The 15,000-nt window shown below is 39.3% G+C and overlaps 1 protein-coding gene across 1 annotated transcript in view; it reads right to left on the minus strand.

The window, feature by feature from the left end:
- Positions 1–15,000, minus strand: part of dennd4b (DENN/MADD domain containing 4B) — an 81,864-nt gene that overhangs the window by 1,755 nt on the left and 65,109 nt on the right. Inside the window, exons 18-26 of the mRNA XM_079837320.1 lie at positions 13,508–13,652; positions 13,299–13,430; positions 13,018–13,201; positions 9,432–9,687; positions 5,768–5,872; positions 5,512–5,687; positions 4,114–4,495; positions 1,013–1,112; positions 778–943 (exon numbers count right to left, since the gene is read on the minus strand). Coding sequence (XP_079693446.1) covers positions 778–943; positions 1,013–1,112; positions 4,114–4,495; positions 5,512–5,687; positions 5,768–5,872; positions 9,432–9,687; positions 13,018–13,201; positions 13,299–13,430; positions 13,508–13,652 — 1,646 coding nt within the window. The remainder of the gene's footprint in view (positions 1–777; positions 944–1,012; positions 1,113–4,113; positions 4,496–5,511; positions 5,688–5,767; positions 5,873–9,431; positions 9,688–13,017; positions 13,202–13,298; positions 13,431–13,507; positions 13,653–15,000) is intronic.

Consider the following 15,000-nt stretch of genomic DNA (forward strand, 5'->3'; position numbering starts at 1 on the left):
GGCTCAACTTTACACTCTCAAGACCCTTAAAAGACACTAAAGACTAAAGTTACAAAGTCCATCTCACTACAGTGGCTCTACAATAACTTTATAAATCAGCGATAATATTTTTTGTGCGCAAAAAAACCCTAAATAACGACTTATATAGTGATGACGATTTCAAAACACGGCCTCATGAAGCTTTGAAGCGTTATGAATCAGTGAGTCGATTCAGCAGTTTGAATCGCCAAATTTCAGCAGTTTGACACGCGATCCGAATCATGAATCGACTCACTGATTCATAACGCTTCGAAGCTTCATGAGGCCGTGTTTTGAAATTGTCATCACTATATAAGTCGTTATTTAGGGTTTTTTGCGCACAAAAACTATTGTCGCTGATTCATAAAGTTATTGTAGAGCCGCTGTAGTGAGATGGACTTTGTAACTTTAGTCTTTAGTGTCTTTTAAGGGTCTTGAGAGTGTAAAGTTGAGCCAATGGAGGCCTTTCAGAGCATCAGATTTACACTAAAATATCTTCATTTGTGTCTGAAGATGAACGGAGGTCTGACGGGTGTCCAACCACATGAGGCTCAGTCATTAATGACACAATTTACATTTTTGGGTGAACTAACCCTTTAAGACTTTTTAAGGCCTAAAATTTTGATTTTGAAATTCTAGACTTTTTAAGACCCAGTGGAAACCCTGTGAGTTTCTCTCCAGTCGGAGGTGGGCGTCTTCAGTGCAGCGGTTGGACTGTGTGTGTGTGTGTGTGTGTGTGTGTGTGTGTGAGTAACTGACCTCTGTGTCCGGGGCGGGCCGGGCTGCTTGGCCAGAGTGTCCAGGAAGAGAGTGATGGCCTTGTGCACCTCGTTCATGCCCACCCAGCGCAGAACCTCCTCCAGGAAGCTGAGGCTGAAGGGATGGTTGTGATGCCTCCAGTTGTAGAGGCGCCTCGGGACGCCACCTAGAGGAGGAACAGGGTCAGTGCGCCCATGATCACATGACCCTGCTCATCAGAGGAGACGAGACTTACTGTGAATCCGCCAGAGCATGTAGAGCGGCGGCCACTGCTCCATATCAGGGGTCAACGTGTCCCACATCAGCCTGATGCGCACCGCTGTGCCCTCTGACCCCTGAGACACACACACACACACACACACACACACACACACACACACAGGGTATAAGCAGGGGCAAAATTAAGGCATTCCATTTTTCCGATCCACCGGCTGAAGAGTGTGTGTGAGAGAGTTTGTGAGTGAGTGAGTGTGTGTGTGTGTGTGTGTGTGTGTGTGAGAGAGTTTGTGAGTGAGTGTGTGTGTGTGTGAGAGAGAGTGTGCGTGAGTGAGTGTGTGAGTAAGTGTGTGTGTGTGAGTGAATGAATGAATGTGTGCGAGCGAGCGAGTGTGTGCGTGTGTGTGTGAGAGAGAAAGTGTGTGTGTGAGTGAGTGTGTGAGTGTGTGTGATGGGTAGGTTTAGGGGCAGGGGCAGTGTGTGTGTGTGTGTGATGGGTAGGTTTAGGGACAGGGGCAGTGTGTGTGTGTGTGTGATGGGTAGGTTTAGGGGCAGGGGCAGTGTGTGTGTGTGTGTGTGTGTGTGAGAGAGTTTGTGAGTGAGTGTGTGTGTGTGAGAGAGAGTGTGCGTGAGTGAGTGTGTGAGTAAGTGTGTGTGTGTGAGTGAATGAATGAATGTGTGCGAGCGAGCGAGTGTGTGCGTGTGTGTGTGAGAGAGAAAGTGTGTGTGTGAGTGAGTGTGTGTGATGGGTAGGTTTAGGGGCAGGGGCAGTGTGTGTGTGTGTGTGTGTGTGTGATGGGTAGGTTTAGGGGAAGGGGCAGTGTGTGTGTGTGTGTGATGGGTAGGTTAAGGGACAGGGGCAGTGTGTGTGTGTGTGTGATGGGTAGGTTAAGGGACAGGGGCAGTGTGTGTGTGTGTGATGGGTAGGTTTAGGGGCAGGGGCAGTGTGTGTGTGTGTGTGATGGGTAGGTTAAGGGACAGGGGCAGTGTGTGTGTGTGTGTGTGATGGGTAGGTTTAGGGGCAGGGGCAGTGTGTGTGTGTGTGTGTGTGATGGGTAGGTTAAGGGACAGGGGCAGTGTGTGTGTGTGTGTGATGGGTAGGTTTAGGGGCAGGGGAAGTGTGTGTGTGTGCGTGATGGGTAGGTTTAGGGGCAGGGGCAGTGTGTGTGTGTGTGTGTGTGATGGGTAGGTTAAGGGACAGGGGCAGTGTGTGTGTGTGTGTGTGATGGGTAGGTTTAGGGGCAGGGGAAGTGTGTGTGTGTGCGTGATGGGTAGGTTTAGGGGCAGGGGCAGTGTGTGTGTGTGTGTGTGTGTGATGGGTAGGTTAAGGGACAGGGGCAGTGTGTGTGTGTGTGTGATGGGTAGGTTAAGGGACAGGGGCAGTGTGTGTGTGTGTGTGATGGGTAGGTTTAGGGGCAGGGGCAGTGTGTGTGTGTGTGTGTGATGGGTAGGTTAAGGGACAGGGGCAGTGTGTGTGTGTGTGTGTGATGGGTAGGTTTAGGGGCAGGGGAAGTGTGTGTGTGTGCGTGATGGGTAGGTTTAGGGGCAGGGGCAGTGTGTGTGTGTGTGTGTGTGTGATGGGTAGGTTAAGGGACAGGGGCAGTGTGTGTGTGTGTGTGATGGGTAGGTTAAGGGACAGGGGCAGTGTGTGTGTGTGTGTGTGTGTGATGGGTAGGTTAAGGGACAGGGGCAGTGTGTGTGTGTGTGTGTGTGTGTGATGGGTAGGTTTAGGGGCAGGGGCAGTGTGTGTGTGTGTGTGTGTGTGATGGGTAGGTTAAGGGACAGGGGCAGTGTGTGTGTGTGTGTGATGGGTAGGTTTAGGGGCAGGGGAAGTGTGTGTGTGTGTGTGTGTGTGGGAGAGTGTGTGATGGGTAGGTTTAGGGGCAGGGGCAGTGTGTGTGTTGGTGTGTGTGTGTGTGATGGGTAGGTTTAGGGGCAGTGTGTGTGTGTGTGTGTGTGTGTGATGGGTAGGTTTAGGGGCAGGGGAAGTGTGTGTGTGTGTGTGATGGGTAGGTTAAGGGACAGGGGCAGTGAGTGTGTGTGTGTGTGTGTGTGTGATGGGTAGGTTAAGGGACAGGGGAAGTGTGTGTGTGTGTGTGTGTGTGTGTGATGGGTAGGTTTAGGGGCAGGGGCAGTGTGTGTGTTGGTGTGTGTGTGTGTGATGGGTAGGTTTAGGGGCAGTGTGTGTGTGTGTGTGTGTGTGTGTGTGTGTGTGTGTGTGTGATGGGTAGGTTTAGGGGCAGGGGAAGTGTGTGTGTGTGTGTGTGATGGGTAGGTTTAGGGGCAGGGGCAGTGTGTGTGTTGGTGTGTGTGTGTGTGTGTGATGGGTAGGTTTAGGAGCAGTGTGTGTGTGTGTGTGTGTGTGTGATGGGTAGGTTTAGGGGCAGGGGCAGTGTGTGTGTGTGTGTGTGTGATGGGTAGGTTTAGGGGCAGGGGCAGTGTGTGTGTGTGTGTGTGTGATGCGTAGGTTTAGGGGCAGGGGCAGTGTGTGTGTGTGTGATGGGTAGGTTTAGGGGCAGGGGCAGTGTGTGTGTGTGTGTGTGTGTGTGTGTGTGTGTGTGTGTGTGTGTGTGTGTGTGTGATGGGTAGGTTTAGGGGCAGGGGCAGTGTGTGTGTGTGTGTGTGTGTGATGGGTAGGTTTAGGGGCAGGGGCAGTGTGTGTGTGTGTGTGTGTGATGGGTAGGTTTAGGGGCAGGGGCAGTGTGTGTGTGTGTGTGTGTGTGTGTGTGTGTGTGTGTGTGATGGGTAGGTTTAGGGGCAGGGGCAGTGTGTGTGTGTGTGATGGGTAGGTTTAGGGGCAGGGGCAGTGTGTGTGTGTGTGTGTGTGTGTGATGGGTAGGTTTAGGGGCAGGGGCAGTGTGTGTGTGTGTGTGTGTGTGTGTGTGTGTGTGTGATGGGTAGGTTTAGGGGCAGGGGCAGTGTGTGTGTGTGTGTGTGTGATGGGTAGGTTTAGGGGCAGGGGCAGTGTGTGTGTGTGTGTGTGTGTGTGATGGGTAGGTTTAGGGGCAGTGTAAGGGGATAGAAAATATGGTTTGTACGGTATAAAAAACATTACGCCTATGGAATGTCCCCACATTTCACAAAAACAAACGTGTGTGTGTGTGTGTGTGTGTGTGAGACCTGTGTGTGGCGTGCGGTCAGTGGAGACGCCCTCAGGAGCTGTGATAGGTTGCTGGGCAGGCCGAGCCGCATGAAGTACCACACCAGGTTCCAGAAGAGGATGGAGTGACTGTCCAGCAGCTGGACCTGAGAGAGAACAGCCTCGCCCTCGTTCTCCAGCAGACTCTCCATCTCCTTGCGCAGCACCAGCGGGCTCAGGTACGCCACCGTCACCTGCGGGGCTCCGCCCACCAGGCTGCTGCTCTCTGATTGGCTGCTGGTCTCTGAGCAGGAGTCTGTGTCTCTGAGGCCGTTGCACAGGAGCGGTGTGTCCGGCCGGCCAGCAGGGGGCCTCAGCGCATTCTCCAGCTCATCCTCTGGGGTCAGGTTACTGCGCTCCGCACTACACACACACACACACACACACACACATCATGAGATTCCGTATGATGCTGCATTGACTCATTGATCAGTTTTATACACTATTATCAAATGTCACAAAAGATTCTCTCTCTAATAAACGCTGTTCCTCTGAACGTTCTGTTCATCAGAGAATCCTGAGAGAAAGAGTCATGGTTTACACAACTTCAGAAAGCCCCATATAACGTGTGTGTGTGTGTGTGTGTGTGTGAGAGTGTGTGTGTGAGAGAGTGTGTGTGTGTGTGTGAGTGTGTGTGTGTGTGTGTGTGTGTGAGACCTGCAAACGGGCCCCAGGTCACAGATCTCCGCGTTGAGCAGTGTGTGTGTGTGTGTGTGTGTGAGAGTGTGTGTGTGAGAGAGTGTGTGTGTGTGTGTGTGTGTGAGTGTGTGTGTGTGAGACCTGCAGACGGGCCCCAGGTCACAGATCTCCGCGTTGAGCAGTGTGTGTGTGTGTGTGTGTGTGAGAGTGTGTGTGTGTGTGAGAGAGTGTGTGTGTGTGTGTGAGTGTGTGTGTGTGTGTGTGAGACCTGCAGACGGGCCCCAGGTCACAGATCTCCGCGTTGAGCAGTGTGTGTGTGTGTGTGTGAGAGTGTGTGTGTGTGAGAGAGTGTGTGTGTGTGTGTGAGTGTGTGTGTGTGTGTGTGAGACCTGCAGACGGGCCCCAGGTCACAGATCTCCGCGTTGAGCAGTGTGTGTGTGTGTGTGTGAGAGTGTGTGTGTGTGTGTGAGAGAGTGTGTGTGTGTGTGTGAGTGTGTGTGTGTGTGTGTGAGACCTGCAGACGGGCCCCAGGTCACAGATCTCCGCGTTGAGCAGTGTGTGTGTGTGTGTGAGTGTGTGTGTGTGTGTGTGTGTGTGTGTGAGTGTGTGTGAGACCTGCAGACGGGCCCCAGGTCACAGATCTCCGCGTTGAGCAGTGTGTGTGTGTGTGTGTGAGTGTGTGTGTGTGTGTGTGTGTGTGTGTGTGTGTGTGTGTGAGTGTGTGTGTGTGTGTGTGAGACCTGCAGACGGGCCCCAGGTCACAGATCTCCGCGTTGAGCAGGGGGACGAACGGTGCGGAGCAGAACGGGCAGCTGGTGTTGAGATTGGAGTCGTCAGACGTCCAGCCCGCCATGATCTCCTCATCGTACACCAGAGAGTTACAGCCGCGGCACAGCGAGCAGCTCGACATCAGCACCTGCACACACACACACACACACTGCTCTTAATCCATCACACACACACATGATGTCAGTCTGTGTTCGTCACGTCACACACCTCAATGCCCGCCCCTTCCTGTGCAGAATCCCACGACTTCCTGAGAGGAACCGCCAGCGTCTGGATGTCGATCATGTCGATGTCACTCCCCACAGACAGCGAGCTCTGAACACACACACACACACACACACACACACACACACACACACACACACACACACACACACTGTTATTCTCGGATTCATGACTATGACTCTGAGGGTTCTGATTGGCTGCAGTGTTAATTTTGACAGCAAATTTTGATTTAGTTTTAGTCATATTTTAGTCGCCTGAATTGTTTTTAGTTTTAGTCTCCTAAAATCTAATGAGTTTAGTTCAATTGTAATACAGTAAGCATTTAAGCGTCACATAACCGACTGTCACTGAACTGACATTCTGACAATTTTTGTTTTTGACATTAAAAATACACGAAAGAGCTCAATTCACTTTTTGTTTTAATTTATATAGTTTTTATAACGTTGTATTTCTGTTTTAGTCAGTCGGCCATATCAGGTTAAACTAAAGCTTCAAATAAGTTTATTTTCTTTTTCTTTTTATTTCAGTTAACATTGATTTAATTTCAAGTAATGAAGATTTTCTTTAATGGTTTTAGTGAACTATTATAACTCTGATACTTTATTAAATATGTGTCAAATACTGGTCTTTCCTCCTGACTATGAATTAAATGGGAATGAAATTAAACACAGTTTATTGTGTAAGTAAAAACGAATATAAAATGCGTGACTTTTATTGATAAACAAGCTGGAAATACACCAGGGGCCTGTTCTTCGTACCTCGCTAAATACATCTGAGATGATTTGACAGATCCAGATCTTTTAATCGTGATAACTGATCTCAGGCTAATTTGGTTCTTTAAATGAATTTGCGGATTGGATTAAAATATCTGGATTAAATGATCTAAGATCACTGAGCGTTCTTGTGTTCCCTGAAGAGGGCAGATGCAGCGATACTCGAAACCACGATCAGCAGTGCAGCGATTGGCTGGCGTTAAGACAGCAACGTAATGACATCATATAATTAAAAAAGCCACCTGGCAAAAAACTTGACAAATTACACAAAAAAAACCCACGAATTTCTGGACCTTTATAAGGAAACAGCCAAACCACCAAACCAACATAAAAGTTACAATAGATAAATGATAAATGTTTTTTTTTTTTACATGATTACCAATTATTTATATTTATATTCAGATTTTATACTGTATTTGTACACCTTTTACATTTTTATTTCAATGTTGTAATTTAATTTTTAATTCAATTTGGGGCAGATTTGTAACGTGACAGTATTAAAGTTTCTTAAGGGTCAAGATAAATGATCCTCTCTTGCGCTGCATCAAGCCATCCCATAATATCTGTGATCACTTAAATTAATGCACGGCTCAGAGTAACTGTACAACATGTGTGTAAACCTCCAATAAAATTATAAAGTCATTATTCCATCACAAATAAATCGCTCAATCAAGTGGCTGTGTCTATATTATTATACAACATTATAATATTATATACATTCTCATATACATAAACAATATAACATTTTTATATTATTATTTAAAATTATTATTATTGCCCCTGGTTCAGTAATGAACTCTTGTAATAAAGTAGCAGTGGCTGGGACAGATTTTAAGTATCACCTCAAGATGAATCTAATCCTGTTTACATGACAACAAGTCCAGGATGAGCTTCGAAGAACCAAACAATCCAAGATCATGTCAAATCGTCAACAATCAAATCCAGCTAACTGAGTTAGCGACGTACGAAGAACGGGCCCCAGGACTCTTATTTTGAAATGTCTGCGCCTCTATTGCAGTTGCAGGAGCTCATTCAAGTTCAGATGAGGAGATCAAATATGCGTCATTACAACCGTCTAAAACATATTACTATATAAACATCATAAAGTCATTATTCATCAGCATTAGTTCATAATCAATAGTCTGTCATAAGTGTGTGTTAGGGCTGAACGATATATCATTATCGTATCTATATCTAGATATGAACTTTCAAGATATTACTATCGAAAAAAGCAACGATATGGACGATATAGATTTCCCCTCTCCGCGCTCGCCCTGCATACAACTCTGGCTACAATTGAGAATATTCACAAATGTGTTAGCTATGGCATGAAATATCTGATATTCCGATTGTCAAATACATGCAAGTGGAAGTATATTGTTGCTTAAACAGCTTTATAACGATGGCGTTAGTTGAGCTGTATGTGCGATGGCCGCCGCCGGGTTAGTTTGTGCCGCATCGCATCTGCTGAATTTACAACCTCTATGTTTACAACACGTGAATTCATCCACTTCTCCCGAAATACTTAAAGGGTTAGTTCACCCAAAAATGTAAATTGTGTTATTAATGACTGAGCCTCATGTGGTTGGACACCCGTCAGACCTCCGTTCATCTTCAGACACAAATGAAGATATTTTAGTGTAAATCTGATGCTCTGAAAGGCCTCCATTGGCTCAACTTTACACTCTCAAGACCCTTAAAAGACACTAAAGACTAAAGTTACAAAGTCCATCTCACTACAGCGGCTCTACAATAACTTTATGAAGACGAGAATAGTTTTTGTGCGCAAAAAAACCCTAAATAACGACTTATATAGTGATGACGATTTCAAAACACGGCCTCATGAAGCTTCGAAGCGTTATGAATCAGTGAGTCGATTCAGCAGTTTGAATCGCCAAATTTCAGCAGTTTGACACGCGATCCGAATCATGAATCGACTCACTGATTCATAACGCTTCGAAGCTTCATGAGCCCGTGTTTTGAAATCGTCATCACTATATAAGTCGTTATTTAGGGTTTTTTTGCGCACAAAAACTATTGTCGTCTCTTCATAAAGTTATTGTAGAGCCGCTGTAGTGAGATGGACTTTGTAACTTTAGTCTTTAGTGTCTTTTAAGGGTCTTGAGAGTGTAAAGTTGAGCCAATGGAGGCCTTTCAGAGCATCAGCTTTACACTAAAATATCTTCATTTGTGTCTGAAGATGAACGGAGGTCTGACGGGTGTCCAACCACATGAGGCTCAGTCATTAATGACACAATTTACATTTTTGGATGAACTAACCCTTTAAAAGTAAGTGGCTGGTGAACTGGGAATAGAATAGAGTAAACATTGAAGTTACTTACACAATGTGTATCTGATATGAATAAAACGTGTCGAATTATAATGGAAAGGATTATTATTAGCTCTTCCATAGACATCAGTGTGTATTTTACAAACTCTAAATGTATTGTTTTTTTAGTTCTTATGTGAATTGATGTGTTTGAAACCTAAAATAAACAGTATGTGGTTGAAAACACTGAAAAGTTGTGATATATGACAGCTCTGAGCGCGCCGGTCTCTGGCTAAATTCAACATTTGATCATGTGATGCTCTTGATCATCCGCTCCAGGACCAGCCTAGACTGATCACACCTGTGTGATCGTAGGCTTAAAAACAATACATTTTCTGACACAAATTTTTGAAATGTAGGCTTAAATCAAACACATTTTAATTCAGATTCTGGTTTTCACTGAACACGTAGTCATGTCGTATTGTATCGATATCGAGATATCTGGCATGAAAATCGAGATATGAAATTTTGTCCATATCGTTCAGCCCTAGTTCTCGTCAGTGAAAAAATGTTGTTGACGAAACACTGATTGGCTGTGACCCCTGACCTCAGACGTGGCGTTGTACAGCCGCTCTTTGGCCTTCAGCAGACTCTCGGCCATCTGACTCTTGCGTGAGGGTTTGTGGGCGGAGCCTCCCGGCCGCCGGTCGTCCACACTGGCGGCCCGCCGCACTGAGGTCCGGTTCCGGCTCGGCGTCAGCAGCTGCTGCAGTTTCCCGGCCAGGCCGCGGCCCGGAGAACTCACGGTGTTGTAGTTTTCATCAACCGACTTCCTGTTCAGAGTCTCCCTCACCTCCACCGACCTGCAACACCCAGAAACCCTCAGTGAAGCGCACACAGTACTATCATCAGTAAGGTCAAAGGTCACTCTAGTGGACCCCACATCCCCCTAATTAATTTTTAGTAAATGTTTTTTAAATATATTTTAAAAATGTTTATTTTAATTTTACATTTTTATAATTTTGTTGCTTTTAATAAATGTTTTATGTATTTTATTTGTAAATGATTTATTTTTATTTAAAAATTATGATTTAATTTTAGCAAATGATTTTTATATTTTAAAAATGTTCATTAAAATGTTTACATTGTTAAGATTTAGTTAGGGTTAGACTATTTAAATATATTTTTTTTTTTACAATTTTATGATTTAATAATTTTAGTAAATGTTTTTGAGGATTGAGTTTTTTTTCCCCAAATTGTTTATTTTATTTTAAAGCTACACTATGTAACTTTTCCGTCCACTAGAGGTCGCCTGTTCAAAACAAAGGCGTAGTTTGATGACGCCACGTTTGAGCGCAGAATCTTGAGACATGTGGTCTACAGCCGGTGGAAAACAGTCAGGATAGGACTCGGGCAGAAATCATGTTCATGTATGCGATTATTAACATTACTGTAGTGAAGCAGAGCAGGACGAGTGTTGTGGAGCTGAGCAAGGCCGCAGGAGCGATTGAAGAGCGGGACTGTTATTATGGCATAGTCGCCGGCGGGACTTTTATTATGACACGGTTGCCGGCGGCACTTCCTCTTCTCCAGTGCTGAGTGTGAGGTAACGCAACTCTGTTTATCATATTAGATATATCTGAGTGTGTTGAAAAGGAAGTTATGACGTTCGCTCGGCGGCTGCTATGACGCTTGTTCACTCTGCAGTGAGAGTAAAGTGTTTCACTGAATAAAACCGGAGACCGAGGGTGACGCAGATATGACGCAATCGTCAGGCGACTCCCTCACACGCATAGCTCACACGTCCCGGCTCCTCGGTTAAAATAGCAATTTTCTCACGATTTACAAATAGTTGGAAACATTTGGGATATTCTAAGTACTCAACTGAACAAAATATATAACACTGGCCTAGTGGTTTCTGGATGTTTAACTGCAAAAATCCTACATAGTTCACCTTTAATTTAATTCATCTTAGTAATTTTTTTAATATATTTTTAAATTGTTTATTTATTTTAATTTTACATTTTTGTAGCTTTTAATACATGTTTTATGAATTTTATTTGTAAATTATTTATTTTTATTTAAAAATTCTGATTTAATTTTAGCAAATTATTATTATATTTTAAAAAAAATTATTTAAATTTTACATTGTTATGATTTAGTTGATTCTAGTATTTTTTTGGTATATTATTTATTTATTAAAATATTTTTAAATTGTTTATTTATTATGATTTAGTTGATTTTAGTAAATAATCAACTTTTTTATTTATAAATATTTTTTTATTTTTACAGTTTTATGATTTAATAATTTTAGTAAACGTTTTTCGTAGCTTCATTTTTTAATGGTTTAATTTTACATCTTTATGATTTAATTGATTTTTATGATTTAATTAATTTTAGTAAATGTTTTTTGATTTTTTAAAAATTGTTTATTTATTTTAATTTTACATTTTTATACTCTTGTTGCTTTTAATACATGTTTTATTAATTTTATTTGTAAATTATTTATATTTATTTAAAAATTATGATTTAATTTTAGCAAATGTTTATTATATGTTAAAAATGTTTACTTCAATTTTACATTGTTATGATTTAGTTGATTCTAGTATATTTTTTGTCTATTTTTGTACATTATTTATTTATTAAAATAATTTTAAATATTACAATTTTTACATTGTTATGATTTAGTTGATTTTAGTAAATATATGACTTTTTATTTATAAATTATTTATTTTATTTTGTACAGTTTTATGATTTAATAATTTTAGTAAACTTTTTTTGTTAACGGTTTAACTATTGTAATTTTACAGTTTTATAATTTAATAATTTTAGGAAATGTTTTTGGTAGCTTAATTTTTTTTATTGTTTAATTTTACATCTTTATCATTTAATTGATTTTTATGATTTAATTAATTTTAGTAAATGTTTTTTTTTATTTTTAATTGTTTATTTATTTTAATTTGACATTTTTATACTTTTGTTGCTTTTAATACGTTTATTGAATTTTATTTGTATATGATTTATGATTTAATTGATTTTAATGATTTAATAATTTTAGTAAACGTTTTTCGTAGTTTTTAATTTTAATTAAATAAAATAAAAAATTATTTAAATATTTATGATTCATTTTTGTAAATAAATGGTTTATTTATTGTAATTTTACAGTTTTATGATTTAATAATTTTAGTAAATGTTTTTGGTAGCTTCATTTTTTTTTATTGATTTTTATGATTTAATTAATTTTAGTAAATGTTTTTTGATTTTTTTTTAATTGTTTATTTATTTTAATTTTACATTTTTATACTCTTGTTGCTTTTAATACACGTTTTATAAATTTTATTTGTAAATGATTTATTTTTATTTAAAAATTATGATTTAATTTTAGCAAATGTTTTTTATATTTTAAAAATATTTTCAAAATGTTTATTGATTTAGTTGATTCTAGTATTTTTTTGTCTATTTTTGTACATTATTTGTTTATTAAAATAATTTTAAATATTACAATTTTTACATTATTATGATTTAGTTGATTTTAGTAAATATTCAACTTTTTATTTATAAATTATTATTATTTTTTTTTTTCAGTTTTATGATTTAATAATTTTAGTAAATGTTTTTGGTAGCTTCATTTTTTTAATTGATTTTTATGATTTAATTAATTTTAGTAAATGTTTTTTGATTTTTTTTAAATTGTTTATTTATTTTAATTTTACATTTTTATACTCACGTTTTATTAATTTTATTTGTAAATTATTCATTTTTATTTAAAAATTATGATTTAATTTTAGCAAATGATTATTATATTTTAAAAATGTTTATTGATTTAGTTGATTCTAGTATTTTTTTGTCTATTTTTGTACATTATTTGTTTATTAAAATAATTTTAAATATTACAATTTTTACATTATTATGATTTAGCTGATTTTAGTAAATATTCAACTTTTTATTTATAAATTATTATTTTTTTTTTTCAGTTTTATGATTTAATAATTTTAGTAAACGTTTTTTGTTAACGGTTTATTTTTTTTAATTTTACAGTTTTATGATTTAATTGATTTTAATGATTTAATAATTTTAGTAAATATTTTTAGATTTTTTTTAAATATATTTTTAAATTGTTTATTTATTTTAATTTTACATTTGTATTATTTAACCATTTTAGTAAATGTTTTTTATGCATGTTCAGCCTGTACCTGCTGTCCCTCTCTGTGGGCTGGCAGCTGAGGTCTGGTTCTGCTGGTTCTGCTGGTTCTGCGCAGTCTCTGCTGAAGGTGGACAGGCAGATGTCGCTGCGGCGCACCAGCACAGGAGCGGGGCCGGCGGGGGGCCTGCGGGAGCCAGTGCTGTCCCCGGAGCCCTTCTTCAGCGGCTTCACCTCTGACACACAAAGCAAACGCTCACACAACAGGAGGAGCAGACTGACACAGGATCAGCAGTGTGTGTGTGTGTGTGTGTGTGTGTGTGTGTCACTCACTGCTTCCGGACGCCTGCACGCTGCTCAGACTGCTGCTCTTGCTCAGAGACTCGTGGCTGGAGCTCTCACTCAACCCGCTCCAGCTGGCCTGGCGAATCAGAGTGGAGTAGGGGCGGGGCTTGGACAGCGCCTCTAAAACAGGAACAGAACGTGAGCATGTGACGCCGCTGACAGCTGTCAATCATGTGTCGGAGGGGAGGGGCTCAGACCTGCGCGGGAACCCAGAGACGCGCTCCTATGCTGCTGTTTGATTGGCTGCCTGAACTGAGCCACGGCCAATACCACGTTACGAAGCTTCGCCCAGCGAAGACGCCCTCCCTGATTGGTGGATGGCCACTTGCTCTCCAGCACCGCCTACAGACGACAGAAACACACACACACACACACACACACACACACACACACACACACACACACACACACACACACACACACACACACACACACACACACACACACACACACACACACACACACACACACACGTGAGTAAACAGGAGCTGTTGTACATTATATCAGCTCAGCCCAACCCCTTTGAGCCAAAATATTTACTAATATCACTAATATTATTATAAAATCATAAATAATATAATTTTAACAAATATAAAATTAAAATAAATAATATAAAATGTCTGAATTTATTAAATTATAAAATAATAATTTCCCAAACTGGGGTTCCTGAGTTGATTAAAAGCTAATGAATTAAATCATAAAAATCTATTTATTTCATTAAATCATCATTTAAAAAAAAAAAAAAAAAAAAAAAAAAATGTATATTCTTTAATATTTGTGTTATTCAATGCTGTGTATTAGGACCCCCTTGAAAACGAGATGATGCCTCTCAAGGGGTTTATCCTTAAAGAATAAACATTTGTAGATATTACTAATATTCCCCCTGAGATTTCACGTTAATATTTCAATAATTGATAAACATTCACAACACGCAGCTAAACAAATAATTTTCTTCATCTTTTTTAGCAAGCGTTTTACTTTGTTTTTATTTTTTATTTAAGTTTTAAGATTTAATTTTAGTAAATATTCTTTGTGTTTTTATATATATATATTTTTTTTTAAATCACCAATTATAAGTAAAGATTTAGCTTTTTATTATTTATTTATTTTAAATGGTTAATTTTATTGCTTTCTTCTTTTAATAATATTTATTTTAATTTCATATTTTTGTCATTTCATTATTTGATTGTTTTTCTTTTAAGATAATTTATTTTATTCTTCATGATTTTTTATGATTTAATTAATTATTCATTTTTCATCAAGTCACAAAACCCAGTTTGGGAAGTTATTTATGACTTAATATATTTTTAGTAAATGTTTTTTATATTTTAAAATTATTTATTCATTTTAATGTTACATTTTAATGATTTAATCAATCATTAGATTTTTTTATATATATATTTTTGTAATTTCATTATTTGATTGTTCTTCTTTTAAAATATTAAAATATATTATGATTTAATTAATTATCAGCTTATCATCAACTTGAGAAACAAACATTTTATTTGTTTTAATAAAATTTTAGAATGAAAAACATTTTCTTTATTATTTATATTTAAAAATAAAATAAAAGTATGATTTAATTAATCTTTAGATTTTTTTTATTTAAGATTTTTATGATTTAATTAATTATCATACTCACGAAACCATTTGAGAAATTATTATTTTATGATTTAATTTGGTAAGTGTT

Source organism: Gobio gobio, assembly GCF_949357685.1.
Source record: "Gobio gobio genome assembly, chromosome: 15".
Lineage (NCBI taxonomy): Eukaryota > Metazoa > Chordata > Actinopteri > Cypriniformes > Gobionidae > Gobio > Gobio gobio.